This window comes from Bidens hawaiensis, unplaced genomic scaffold (genome assembly GCF_021521415.1).
Source record: "Bidens hawaiensis isolate Kalapana, Puna unplaced genomic scaffold, B.hawaiensis_p1.1 tig00007257_1, whole genome shotgun sequence".
Lineage (NCBI taxonomy): Eukaryota > Viridiplantae > Streptophyta > Magnoliopsida > Asterales > Asteraceae > Bidens > Bidens hawaiensis.
The window spans coordinates 574,944-589,739 of record NW_027491501.1 but is presented as its reverse complement, the minus strand read 5'-3'; the positions used below and the strand labels follow the sequence as shown (position 1 = coordinate 589,739).

Genomic DNA, 14,796 nt, shown 5'->3' with positions numbered 1-14,796 from the left:
GATTCAAATCAAATGATAAAAGACAACATTGTAATAAAAAAACTTGTGTTCTGGTTGGGTCATCAATACAACAAAAGAAGGATACTAGACATAAACTAGGACTTTCTGATTTGCAAATATGCATGGTCGCAATTTGTCAGCTGGTATACGACACTTCAAGCGACACAACAAACAAGTAGTTAAAGATGCCGGACTAAGGTGTCCAAAGAAAGTCTTCAATGTTTGTGTGAATGCATTATCATTACTATTTTTACTAGTAAGTGTTATTGATCCCTATAGAAAAAGATATTTGAGAATCTAACCTTCAAAGACACAAAATATATATGAGGTTCATCACAAGAACACGATTTTCCCGAGATATTTGGTAACCTTGATCGCACACACTAGGAGTGGGCCGTCTTTCCAATAGGTGGAAAGGTCATCATTGGGGTGATCATCAGGCTCAATCGCTAATACTTGAAGCAGTTGCATCATATGATCTTTAGATTTGATATGCACATTTTGGTATGGCTGACGAAAACAGTGATCTTGTTGTTATACAAACATCATGTGTTTGAAAACATACAAAGTTGTATTTGAGGCATCCAATACAAATGATGTAGACTAGGGGCTGTTTGGTTCATTCAGATCTGAATGAGTCAGATCTGAATGAGCCTCTGTCCCATTTAGCAGCAACAACAAGTCTGAATGATTCAGACATAATTTTAACCATTCAGATGTTTTTCTGTTTGAAACCAAACAGTCTGAATGAATCAGATGTTTGCATCTGAATGGTTTCATTCAGATGTAAACAAACAGCCCCTAAGTTTACAAATATTATCTAGTCGATGGTATTTATCCAGAGTGGTCTACATTGGTGAGTAGTTTTTCATGCTGGGATGATGATTAACGTATATATTTCAAGAAAAAAACACAAATCGGCAAGAAAGGATATCGAACGGTCAGTCGAGGTATTAAAGAAATGGAGTATCATTGCTCGACCAACACATATACAACAAAAGAAAAGATTAAGAAACATTATTTATAACTGCATTATTTTATATAATATGATATTTGAGGACTCAGACAAATCCATTTTTCAAGGCCATTACATTGATGTCAAATCGCCGACTAAACAACTAAATGACGATGAGAAACTAGGTATTCTGACGAACATACGACACATGAACACACATTTAAATCTTCGATCGGATTTAGCAGAACATCTATGGTTGAATTAGGAGTCCAATGACAATGATGGTGATGATAAAAATATTATTTTTTAATAAAAAAATCAATTTAAATTAAAACTGAAAACAATAATTACGAAACAATTGATTTTTAGTTAAACCACAACGCCTTAGTTAAGGGTGAGCTATTAAAAGTCACAATATCTACGTAAGAGTAACGTGATTCTTTAACTAATATTTTAACATATACCATGTTCAATTCTAATGGACGATAATTATACAAATCATACTTATATAAATATGATTAATATTGATATCATCTCCACAACTATAGGAGATTTAGCTTTGTATTTACATGGTTGTTATATATATGTTTAGTCAAAGTATGCAAAAGCCTATTGTAAGTTCAACTATACATTGCCGGCAAATTGATGATGGAGTCACCCTATCCTATCCGGCACAAAAATAGCGTTTTACCTTAGATGAAATGAACTGGATATTATTATTTCTTTCTTTCACACTTCCAGTTCATCATACAGATAATATGTTAACAACATATAAAAAAAAGTTAATTATAAAGTAATTAACATTAAAATAATAAAGAGATGGTGAAAATGAAACAAATGGATACACCACAATGGTTACCATCAAGGTGCCAGCCAGCCGGCTTTCATGGTTTGTTCCTTTCATGGCCTTTGCTTCAAACTATGGCAAAATATCATCCTTACTTTCTCTTCCTTACAAAACCCAACTCTTTCTTTCATAAAACATATCAAAATATTCTCTTGCATTTTATACTTTTTGAACAAACAAAAAAATAATAATAAAAATGGTGGGATTTGAAGAGTTTGGTCATGAACGTGTGCCACTTGCTCAACCTGACCCTGTTGTGTTGGAACTTAACAGGTTGCTAAACTTGCTTAAAGGTGAGTTCATGGTGTTTTGGTTCTTTTGTTTAGAAAAGTTGGTCGAGAATTACGATTGCCAAATGATGTTTTTTCGGTTGGTTTGTGTTTGCAGAGAAGGATAGGGAGTTGGGGTGCGCTTATAGTGAAATCAAGGCCATGAAAGCTGCTGATGTCTCGAAAGAAAAATCACTCGAAGAGGTGCGAATGAGTTTGAGCGTTTGTTCATGGTCTAGTTTGGCTAGTTTTGACGAAAGTTATAGGACGGACTGCTAAATATGGTTTCGGAAAACGATAAACAAACATGTTGGGTTGGGTGGGGCGGTGGCTCTTTGAGGGGTCGGTTTAGACTAGGGGTGCGCTTAGGTCGGTTTTAAGCACAACCAAACAGAAAATTAAAAATTCGTTTTTTAAGTTTTTGAACATCGTTTGGGTTTGTTTTGGGTCCAAATTATTTTTCGGTTTTTCTCTTTGGGCTTTAAAGTTTTGGGTCGAAATAAATTTGGTCCAAAATAAAAAAAATTGTGGCTTAATTTTTTTGTTATTTATGAATTTAATTCATTTTTATACCTTCAAACTAAAATATTTGAATTACGAAATTTTGTATAAAATACTTTTTTAACAGCTCCCAAACTTTATTACTTTTTTTAACCAATAAAATTGTTAGTTTGTAATAAAAATTTAAAAATGATAACAATTCCTAAAGAACAACCCAACATGTTGGGTTGGTAGGACCGGCTGGTTTTAGCAGTTTTGACAAGTCCGTTATGGTGGTTTGAATTGAATTTGTTTCAAAAATATTAGTTTGTATTAAAATTTAATAATAGTGTTTAATGAATATAATACATATAAATAGTTGTATATCCCAAAAATGATAAAAAGTTTTTTTTTTTTTTTTAATTTTATAAAAAGGCTTAAACGACTAGTTAAGAACAGTCAAAAAATCAAAACCGAACCATAAATCGAACTGCATAAATCTCAAACTGGGCGGTTTCAATGATTTATGAACACTTATAAGTAATATATAACATGGTCCAAATACTTGTGTTTTTTGCAGATGGGAAATATGGTAGAAAAACTAGACAACAAGATTCGGAACACCGAAAACCTTCTTGAGCAAAAGGTGAATTATTATTATTATTATTATTATTATTATTATTATTATTATTATTACCATCTTTGTTTGATGCATTTAAAACTACATAATCAACTAAATTACATTACTCTAGAAAAATATTCAGAATTTAGATATCAAGAAACTAGTAACAGAGAAGAAAGAAGCACTGGCAGCACAATTTGCAGCCGAAGCAACTCTTCGTAGGGTGCACGCGAATCAAAAGGATGACGACTCAGTGCCAATCGAATCCATTATCGCTCCTCTAGAGGCCGATATTAGAATGTACAAACACGAGGTACAACAAGTTACATACTTCATATAAAACAAATAAATATAGCCGTAGCCGTTGTCTTTTGTTTTGTTTTATATAAGGTTTCTGTTTTGTTGTACTAGATTGCAGTGCTACAGGAGGATAAAAAGACACTTGAAAGACATACAAATTCAAAAGAAGCAGCCTTGCTTGAAGCTGAGAGAATACTAAGAAGTGCTTTGGAAAGAGCTTTGATTGTTGAAGAGGTTCAGAATCAGAATATTGAGCTGCAAAGACGAATCGAGATTTGCCAGGCAATGATTAATTTTTATTAAACGCAACGGGTCAAAACTTTGGGTCGGGTCAACTCAGAATAGTTTTGCTAAGAATGCTAAGAAATTTGATATTCTTTCCAACAAAAACCGGTTTTGACTTTTGTTGACCAAAGCCAGAAGTGGTCTAACATAAAACTGACATAAGGGATTAAGAAATTATAAATGGTTTGCTTGATAAAAAGGTTGATATGTAAAACAAAGAAGAGATACGCAACTTCTAGTTGTAAATAAAGCTTATTTGGTCGTATACGGAGAAAGTTTTAATATCCATTATCTATATATACAGGAGGAAAACAAGATCTTAGAAAAAGCAAACCGCCAAAAAGTTTTAGAGGTCGAAAAACTGAGTGAAACGATCAAAGAACTCGAGGAAGCTATTCTTGCAGGCGGAGCGGCTGCAAACACTATTCGTGACTTCAAGCGTCAGATTTCAGAACTTCAAGTAATAACATTTACTTGATAGAAACGTGACAAACTTACTTACCTTTAGATTATCTAACTTATTATCACGAGTTTTCTTATTTTTTAATTTAGGAGGAGAAAAGAACATTGGAAAGGGAGTTAGCAAGAGCAAATGTTTCGGCCAATCGCGTTGCAACTACAGTTGCTAATGAATGGAAAGATGAGAAAGATAAAGTTATGCCTGTAAAGCAATGGTTGGAAGAAAGGAGGCTTATGCAGGTACATACCAAACTATTATTTTATATTAAATTAAATATTTTAAGAATGGAAAAGTCTTACAGATAAGTTATTTCGGTTTCATTCAGGCGGAAATGCAACGGTTAAGGGACAAATTGACGATATCAGAAAGAACCGCAAAGAGTGAAGCACAACTTAAAGAAAAAGTGAAGCTAAGACTCAAAACACTTGAAGATGGATTAAAGCAGTCAACTTGTGGATCACCAAGAGTCGAAAAGTCAACTCAAATGTTCGGGATCTTGTCAAGCAACGGTGGAAGAAAGAGATCAACATCACAGCCACGGGGTTCATCGTTGAGCTCACGAAAACCGGATGCTAAGTCTGAAACAAAACATGTTAATAATAATAATAATAATAATAATAATAATAATAATAATAATAATAATAATAATATTAATAATAATAATAATAATATGGTTAGAAAAGGTTTATGGGCTTCTAGAAGTAAGGTTGTTGACAGAGATGAAAAGGAAAACAATGAAATGGTTGTTGAAAATACTAGTGGTTTGAAGTTTGACAAGTTCAAGGATGAAGACAGGATAGCCGCCAAATCTTTCACAGATGATGGTGATGATGTTGTTTCAGGGTTTTTGTATGATAAACTTCAGAAAGAGGTGATTAGTTTAAGGAAGTTTTGTGAGATGAAAGACACCAACTTGAATGCAAAAGATGAGGAAAACAAGGTAGTTACTCTCTCTCTCTCTGTGAACAAATTTCTCGTTTATATATAGAAACAACACGTGTTAAGTAACGTGCAGGTTATATTACCTACGCATATCTATACACGAGTAGGCATACAGTTAAAAACTTTAAAATACATATGAACAAGTTAGTTTGATAGTACTTCTTTTAGGCGTATAACATACAAATTTGTATTTAAAAAGTAGAAAGTTTGAAAAATATTGAACCGTTGATCAAATAATTAAACGATTTAGGTTTGCTTTTACTTTTTTTTTTGTTTGTTTACGCAATGATTTAGTGTTACGTAATGGACATAAAATCTCTAAAAAAAACAAAAAAACAGGTGCTGATGAAGAAGGTTGAAAACTTGCTAAAAACACTAGAAGTAGAGTCAAAGAAATGGAAAAGAGAAGCAGCCACAAAAGATAAGAATGCAGCGTCCATAAAGACAGATGAACAGACACCAGTCAGGAACTTAAACGCTTCCAAGAGGTATGATTAGTCGTTGAGTGCGATTAAAAAATAACTTTTTATCATTTAAATAATTATACACAAATTGAGTATTCACTGTACTTCAGTTTCAGGGCAGCAAAAGCATCTTGAAAGTTAGTGTGAAGGGATACTCATTGGGGCTTGAAGACTTATTGTGATAATTATACCCTATGCATATTGCCATCAGATTATAAGTTATAAGTTATAACAATCCATGTTATATGGAAATAATATGTATATATTATTTGAACATTTAAGGTGGTTGTTTCGTAATTTGGAGTGAGTTAATTTATGATGTTTGGTATTTTCCTTATCCTTAAATGTGTTTTGATATTTCAAACAACATGATCATATCTAAATGAAAAACAGAGGAAAAAAACAGAGTATTAATTTCATCTCATAAAAACATGATGACACTTTTAAGTTGTAACCGACTACAAAAAGATTTCTTATTTCTAAACAACCCACTTTCTAATTCTAAATGATTAACAAAGAAGATCTACTCTTGAATAGTAGCTAGAGACGGTTGCCACCTTTGATACCCGTCTCTACGCCTAGAAGATCGAGGATTGATCTTGTTGATGTGGAAACCCTTTGCATTTCTTATAAGAAATTCTAACTGCTTCTTAGTAATCACAACCTTAACTTTCTTTCGTTCCCTACATCCAACGTGTTTAACCTCTGATTTCGTCGATTGTATATCAAGATTTATATATTCTTCTCCTCCATCAGACTCAAGAACACTAAGTTTCTTTTGTGAAGATTGCATAAGATTAATGCAATTACCCATGATGCAAAACTGATGCTACACCTCAAAAACCCTTGCTTGATATATATGTATATATATAGCAAAGAGGTCAAAGCTCAAGGCAACAAACGTGCAGAGCATCTTGCAAATAGTTTAGTAATTTCAGTCTGACTCCTAGCTATTTAATTTTCAAGGATAAGGTTGACTTTCATGAGTCAAAGTCATATGAAGCTCGCTCGCATGGGGTTGGTTTAAGAATATAAAAAATGTTTACTTTTAATTTCTCTTGACTTTATATATCTTTTAAACACAAGTCAATCACCAGGCTATTATATATAGGTTGACTTCATATAAAGGGTACTTCAATATATTGAAAGTCAAACATGAAGCAAGCAAACTATCTATGTTTGGGCGGTCTATCATCAAGGTATAATATGCTTTTAGTGTCACAGTTTAACTGGAATTTGCCTAAGAAATTACAATCACTAATCAAAATTAGGGGGCGTATGGATGTATCTTCTAAATGTAACTATAATTTACAATTAGGGGTGTAAACTAGCCAAACCGCTCATGAGCTACTCTCGAAATGAGCTGAGATTAACAGACCTCGAGCCGGCCTATACAAGCCTAGTATTTATATAAATTTTATTTAATTTATTAAATATATATTTATATAGTAATTATTATATATAAAAGTATGATAAATATAACTAAATAATATGCACATATAAAAGTTATAATCAAAATATACATATTAATAATTATAAACGTATATAAATAAATTAATAAATAATAAACGAGCCGAGCTCGAGCTTTAGAAATAGATCTCGAACCGATCCGAGCTCAAGCTTTTGTTCGACTTGTTTACACCCCTAGTTACAAGAATAAAGAAAAAAACCTCAATAGTAAAATAATCAAAGATTATTAATCTGCAAATTTAAACACCACTTTAAACACTTAATAAGATTATTAATTATAAGACCATCCACCAATATGAACCTCAATAAACATCCACTAATAAAAAATAAATCTCAACGGTACAATCATTCAGAACTTAAGCTAGTTAAGAAATAGAATACATCACACTCGGTTTAGCCAACACTCATGAAGCAACCGCCGCATCATCACGTCTAACTTGTAACCATGACTTGGCAGCAACTTTCGTGGTCAAAAACCATCCCGCCTTTTCAGGAGCCTCATGAAAAGGAGCATTTAGCTCCTTCAAATGGGCCTCAAGCCTGCCCGCCAAACCCTTATCCGAATACTTATGTTTCCCATGGCCCGTATTGATCCCGAGCAACGGTGGAAGCTCTTCCCCTTCTTCTAAAGCCTTGGTCAAATCGTTGATCCATATATGTAACGCGGTCAATGCTGCCCCTAACGAAAGGCTCTTCAAATGCAAAGACCAATTTGTAGGTGTTTTCGACTGTATATCACTATATATATCAAGATTAATCCCCAAAGCCAACAATTCACAAGCTTTTTCCAATTGATCAAGATTTATACACAAATCAATCAAACAATTGCAATATGCTTTTCTTACATCCAATCCAACTTCACTAATTACTTCTTTAGCTTCATTCTTGAAAGCTTCATCTTCAATATTGGCATGCATTACAACCTCAATTAAGTTACCAAGCTTTGGGTTAGCTTTTTGAACGCACCTAATAAGTTTACCAAGCTCTTCACGGGGCGTTTGTGTCATCACGTTAAGAAGACATCCACACGTCCGCTCGTCTGGCGTGATACCAAGGTCCACAATCCGGTCAAACGTCTTCACCACGTCGTTTGTTTGGTTGGCTTTCCCATAGCATTGAATTAGCGAGGTTAAAACGTATATATTCGGCTCAACACCGGCTTCCATCATTTCTTTTAACATGGCTTCTGCTTCGATAACTTTCCCACAACATGAGAATATTGTGATCATCGATGAGTACGTCCAGGTGTCGGGCTTACAGTCATTACTCGTCTTCATGTCCTCAAGCAACTCAACCGCTTCATCTACAAACCCTATATCCGCACACATAGACAAAAGAGTGTTATAAAGAACATTATTCAAGTTCATCCCTTTTGCTCTCATTTCTTTGTACACATTCATCGCATCATCACCATATCGCGCTTTAGCATACGCGTGTATAAGTGCCGCATACGTGGCCCAACCGGGCGTCAACCCACTACTCAAAATTTGCTGATAAATCAACTTCACCTGCCACGGTCTTTTAGCTCGTCCCATAGCATCCAACAAAGTATTGTAACAAACCAAGTTCGGTTTAACACCAAGAGCCTTCATTTCTTCAAAAACCGTCAAACACCCGTCAAAATTCCCACTCGTCCCATAAATCTTAATTACCGTCGTAAACGTCACCGCATCAAGCCGCCATTTTTCCGTTCTCGACCTGTCATACAACCTCAACGCCATTTCAACATTCCCAACCCTCCCATAACAATCAATCATCACCGCGTAGGTCACATCATCCGGCTGAACCCCAAACACAGGCATCTTCTCAAACCACTCGACCGCCTTACCGGGCAAAGACCTCATCCTCGAACACCCAATAATCGTCGAAAACGTAACATTATCTGGCTTCACACCTCTTTCAAGCATTTCATCAAATACCTTCTCGGCACCATCCAAATCTTTACTCTTCCTAAAAACCTTCAACATGACATTATAAAGCACAGTCTCCCTACTCAAGTCACACCTATCCTGGAAATACTTAACCACAAACCTGGCGGTTTTCGGGTTGGACATATTATTAAGAATAATAACACCATCTTGCTCAACTAACCTACCATTTAAATTCCTATCCAGGACATTAAAAACCTCTTCTTGAACCGGTAAACAAGAATTCAAGGCTTGTGCTACATGGGTAAGATTAGTGTACCTTGTGTCGTAAGATTTTTGCTTAAAGATTGAAGCTTTGGGGCTATTGGGGTTAACCCAGATGTAATTTTTGTTCTTTTTTGAAGTTTGAGGGTCTGATACTGAATCTTGTAGTGAAATTTGAGTGATTCGGAGTTGAGGGGTGGTTCTGGATTGAAGAAGGATTGGGTGAGTGAAGGTTAAGGTTGTTGGAGTGAAGGAAATGGAAGGTGAAGAGCAGAAGCCATATGTGTAAGCCATTCTTACAAACCTTATCGAGTTATTGGCACATACTTGGTTTGGTTGGGTAAATAAACATTAACAGGGTTTAGCCTCCTGTGTTGTGTTGGATAATTTGATAAGAGGAATTTGAGGGTTTTATGACTTTTATCATAACCAGCAGCCTCACACCCTCGTCATTTTAAATAAAAAGAAGTTAAAATTTAAAATCTTCCTCACACTACATACATGAAATTATGTGTGTCGCTCCCTCCTCCTTTTATCATGCCATCAGATTGGTTCAAGCCTAAATGGTGTTTGTTCATTTGATCCTTTTAAGTTGAAGAAAACAAGTGGGTCAAAGGTTTCACTAAATGTGCTATAACATCTCATTTATTTGTGAAACTATTTTATCATTAAACAATAATTTTCGTGAGCAATGGGTTTCACCAAACCCGGGCATCCCTTAAACGGGTTATAACATTTCATTTATTTATGAAAATTTTTCATCATTAAACCATAATTTAATTTATCTTCTCTTCATATTCTTCTTCACTGGTCCACCCTCTCTATCACCGGTTTACTTTCGATTACCACCCACCATTGTCAACCTCCCCACTTATACATCAACCACCATTGTCACCTAGATCAACCACCTCTTCTTTGTTGGATTTCTGTTGAATCATTGAATGAATACCGATTAATCGACCACCGATTCATATCTAGTCGCCCCTAAACTCTTCTTTTATTTATCTAACCCTATCCAGGTCAACTAGTTTTCATCTTCATCACTCATGCCGCCGCCACCACCAAGCCAACAACCTTTTTCCATCCCTAGAGCGGTTGTTACTGATGGTAGATTACTAACGTACTATGCTATCATAATTTTATAAAAGCATGTCTGTGTAACAACTCGGATTTTTATATCATTATTTTATATCTGTTACCCGACCCGTTTTTATTTTCGGGAAACTTTTAATTAATAAATTATCGCACTTATCGAATTATTAATATTTCATTATATATACTTACTTAACAATAAATAACTTTCAATGAATAACACTTTTACTCTAAACTTAAAGTTTTAACCTATTTTATATCCATACCTAAACTATAAGGACCAATGTGCAAATTAAAAAAAGATTTAAATTGTATTATAATTCAATTATGACCCTAACCCATTTACCCATATCCAAACCCGACTTGATCAACAAACCCGTTTACCAAATCGTCAATCTTGGACCACAATCTTCTTGTAAACATGGAAATTGATCAATGCCTATCGTTATACATGGTAAATCGACTCCACCGACGATGTAATTAAAGAAAATAACCAAAATTAATCTCGTGCACCATATTAACGTAATCGACCTTAATAAAATTATCGAGATACCATTTACAGGTGATCATAACTCAATTAAACCCATATGCAGCCTCCTCTAAACCTCGCGATTCGTAACCCTATAGTTAATTACATTATTTCTGGCCGACAATACCCCGTTAGTGTCCGTGTTCAGCCGGCGATGTGGGTTCTTCGTTCTCCGTCAAAGCATCATCATATTTGGTAATTCTTACATCCATCGTACTCGTTTTAAGCCGTAATACTAAAGCCCTAACAATAATTCAATCAAAAGTTAGCGGATTTACGGGTTTAAAATCTAGGGTTTTATTTAGGGTTAAGGATGAACTGGGTAATTTTATATAATAAATATTTCTTGTCTGATTAACACCTGACACTCCAGCCCAGTTGGTTGTGGGTGTGCGTTAATTCGTTGAGCCGGACGTCGCGAGTTTGACTCCCTACCGTAGCGGTGTTGTTATCTTTAAGTTTTAAGTGTTTTTGTTTGTTTTAATGGTTTATATACATTATAATTAATATTAAATATACTTTGTTTTTATTAAACAAACATCTTTAAGTCGTTGATTCTTTTCGATCAATTTCGTCAAGTTTTCATGTGTGTGTGTATACGTTTATATATATGTATTCTTTTTAAACGAAAATACAACAATCATAATAAGCGTATTTAATATATTTATCAATCTTATTAGCGAGAGTTCGGTAAGTATTTAAATTAAATATTTAAATCAAACATTATTATATAATTTATCAACGTATGATTAATTGTTTAAGTATTTGTTTTATCATATATTGTTTATACTTTATAATCTTAAATCTTAATAATAACAATAATAATAATAATATATAAAGGGTGAATAATAATTTTGTTTACGCAATAACAATAACTGTAGAGATCAATCGTTCAAATCTATAATATTATAATCCCAATAATAACTTAAATCACATCGAAATCTTAATTCATCAACTCATGTTATCTCATTATTAATCAATTCTTAATATTATATTATTTTAATTAGGAATCCTTGACGGTATATCCCGAAGTATTTATCTTTCTCACATGATCCTCATTTGTACTCCGTTCATCCGATCAGGTGAGTAAGCACTTCCCTATTTTACTTGTTTTTAAATGTTTTGGGGACACTTGCGTACCATTTATCATATTATTTATCTTATTATTTCGCAAACGCAAACTGTGATCTTTGTGTTGTGTATCAATTGAATGATTGCCTGTTACTTGCTATTTGCTTACTTGAATCGCATTCGGAGAGGCCCAACATAATCTCATTATAGTATGATCATACGGCCGTCGTAGTGGCCGGAGCCCGATCGCATTGGCAATGGTTTCACCGACACCTCATTTTTGGTAACCAATGCCCATTCGCATGGCAACGGTTTAGCCCTTTCTTTATGGTTGATTGTTTATGTATGTGCTATGGTTTAATTGGTTATACTCACAGATAACAGTTTTGCCTATTTTATCCACTTATATCATTATATATTTTACCATCTTTGTTTGTGTCAAAAATAGTGATCTACTCACTTAACATGTGTTGTTGACAAACATATATTTTGTACGTATTTGCAGGTTATAGATTTGGATTGCTTATCGAACTGAAGCTCACATAGAGATGACTTTAGGATAAAACATATACAAGAATAGTTGGTTTTGTATTTGTAGTTTTCTTTATTTTATGTTGTATATGAATGTTGTTTGATAATAAATAAATTAATTAGATATTGTCGCTTTATAGTGTTGCATGATAGTAACCTTGTGAGCTGTGACAATCAGATCACGCCCCGACATTTCCGCCTTAGGTTGGGGTGTGACAGATTGGTATCAGAGCCGAAGGTTTAAGATAGGTCGTTAGTGGTGCCTTAGTAACATTCTTAGGAACCCCATACGTGCTTATTTGTTTACCTGATGTATTCTATTTGATTGTTTACAGCTTACATAATTACTTGTTAGATTAAATACTTATTTAACTGCTTAGTTAATTGTTTACTTTATTGTCATGCACACACAAATCCGAAGCTATGCTTCACTCTCAAAATATTTTATTGCTCCGAGACTATGTCTCATTCTCAAAATATATTTTATAACTCTGAGGCTGCTCAACCTCAGAATTTTTCTATTTAAATTTATTAAATTGACTTTTATTGTTGGAAACTTTCTTGAGAATTTCTTAGCTTTGTATTTGCTCTTTTTTTTAGAACTAGGGAGTGTGACAAGATTCCCTGCCATTGTGGGAATTGTCAGGCGACCGACACTTTAAGCGTTTAACGTAACCGGCTAAACGGTTACACCCTTTTATTGTGTTTTATTATTTTTAAAATGTATAGTCGGGTGTAAAACCCATGGGACGCCATGGACACGCCGACTGTACATTTGCACAATTTTTTATATTTGCGATATTTTGTTGGAACATTATCATCCATGGTGATACACTAGATGCTTCAACTACTTATGCTTGAGTTCGTTTATTCGTTATTTAGTTTGGTCGGTCAAATCGCCATGTAACGCTCATGGGCCGACAAACTTAATTGATTCGTTAATGCGTTAATTGAGTTGGATTCAAATTGCCATGTAACGCTCACGGGAGGCCAACTCACTCATTTGTTTTGGTTTTGGTTTGCTAATAAGTTAGGGAAACAAAATGCCATAGAAAGCTCATGGGAAACCCAACACCCCGAAGAACATTCGTTAATTGTTTTATTTGTTTAATTTTATACGAAACAATTTATGATTTGATTTAAATATCCAATTATCCTATTATTCTATTATTAAATTATTCAATTCCTTATTTACTAAATCATTTTTGAATCAAGATTTATTGATTCGATCTACCCATACACTCAACACATTTTTTATTCCCTGATCGGATACAAATTCTTTGTTTATCTGGATTCGGTTATCACGACCCAAACAAAATAATTTACACTCATTGAAATCGGTTTCACCTATTCATCTTATCACATTATTATAATATCAATACCTCAATTAATTTAAATATTATCGCACAATTTAAGAATAAAATGGCTTTCTTATACTCATGGTATCACATGTATAACTTATTAAACATATTTCAAGCATTCAACCTCAAATTCTAATTTGTTAAAAACATATTAAACTTTGATAAAAATTATTCACTCATCAATTAACTCATTGATTTTCAAATTGTATTCTAACTTATCCTTAAGTTATGAATAAACATCAGCATAACACATTTAAGTTTCGTTTTACACAATAACTCATCTGAAATCTACATTACTATCCAATCTTTCCATTAAATCACATCTTTATTAATAATAGACTGTTTTCTCAACATCAAACAAACATCTCATATCAAATCACCTCGTTGATTATATCATCTGCTTAACAAATTGTCGTATAGATGATCTCATTTAAATTCTGACTTATCCTTAAGTCATGATTAACGCTAGCACAATTTATGTCAAATATCACTATTTCCTTAATAATTAATAAGAAATTTACACAAATTATTATTTATACTCATTTAATTTCAATTTACATAATTATAGAAGGATTTCTACATCAAACAATATAGATCATATATTTTCTACACCCGCTTTATGACCACAAGTAATGTCAAAGAGATAGCTCCTAAAATCTCTAGGGTATATATTCTAACTCAAAACGCTAATGCAATCAATTTAATCTTGTTCACTAATTTCTTTCAGAGAAATTTCTATTCATTTACCCTTACTCACCCTCATAACAACGCATTGTTCTTTACTAATTCACGCCGAGTTCAAATTATACCGGCACCGTACCGTACTACCCATGCTCATTTAGCTTAAACCTATCAACTCGATGCCTTTCAGGCTTTCTTCATGTAACAAGGTCGTTTTCGCTTATTCGATTCTAGACCCGCAAGACTTAATTTCATCAAGCTTACCTTAGTCAAACCTCATTTTCACAAACCTATTCAAGGTACCC

General features: G+C 33.8%; 1 protein-coding gene and 1 pseudogene across 2 annotated transcripts; one reads left to right on the top strand and one right to left on the bottom strand.

Annotated features, from left to right (window-relative positions):
* Positions 1-1,998: 1,998 nt before the first annotated feature.
* On the top strand, positions 1,999-5,833 carry LOC143634856 (microtubule-associated protein 70-5-like). 2 transcript variants are annotated; one of them, XM_077102827.1, is made up of 10 exons: positions 1,999-2,095; positions 2,190-2,275; positions 3,132-3,197; positions 3,316-3,486; positions 3,585-3,755; positions 4,063-4,218; positions 4,311-4,457; positions 4,544-5,158; positions 5,500-5,648; positions 5,735-5,833. In XM_077102827.1, the coding sequence occupies exons 1-10, from the start codon at positions 1,999-2,001 to the stop codon at positions 5,757-5,759; spliced, it is 1,683 nt and encodes a 560-aa protein (XP_076958942.1). In that variant the 3' UTR covers positions 5,760-5,833. The 2 variants fall into 2 exon arrangements, with proteins under 2 accessions (XP_076958942.1, XP_076958943.1); XM_077102828.1 differs by having other exon boundaries at positions 5,741-5,785.
* Positions 5,834-7,331: 1,498 nt separating this feature from the next.
* On the bottom strand, positions 7,332-9,548 carry LOC143634855 (pentatricopeptide repeat-containing protein At4g16390, chloroplastic pseudogene; annotated as a pseudogene).
* Between the last annotated feature and the right edge of the window lie 5,248 nt (positions 9,549-14,796).

Excerpts from the sequence above, each read along its gene's own strand:
- LOC143634856 (XM_077102827.1), top strand. The coding sequence starts at position 1,999 with ATGGTGGGATTTGAAGAGTTTGGTCATGAACGTGTGCCACTTGCTCAA. Across the intron at positions 4,219-4,310 it reads GTCAGATTTCAGAACTTCAA|GAGGAGAAAAGAACATTGGA; the intron begins GTAATAACATTT and ends TTTTTAATTTAG. Across the intron at positions 5,649-5,734 it reads AACTTAAACGCTTCCAAGAG|TTTCAGGGCAGCAAAAGCAT; the intron begins GTATGATTAGTC and ends ACTGTACTTCAG.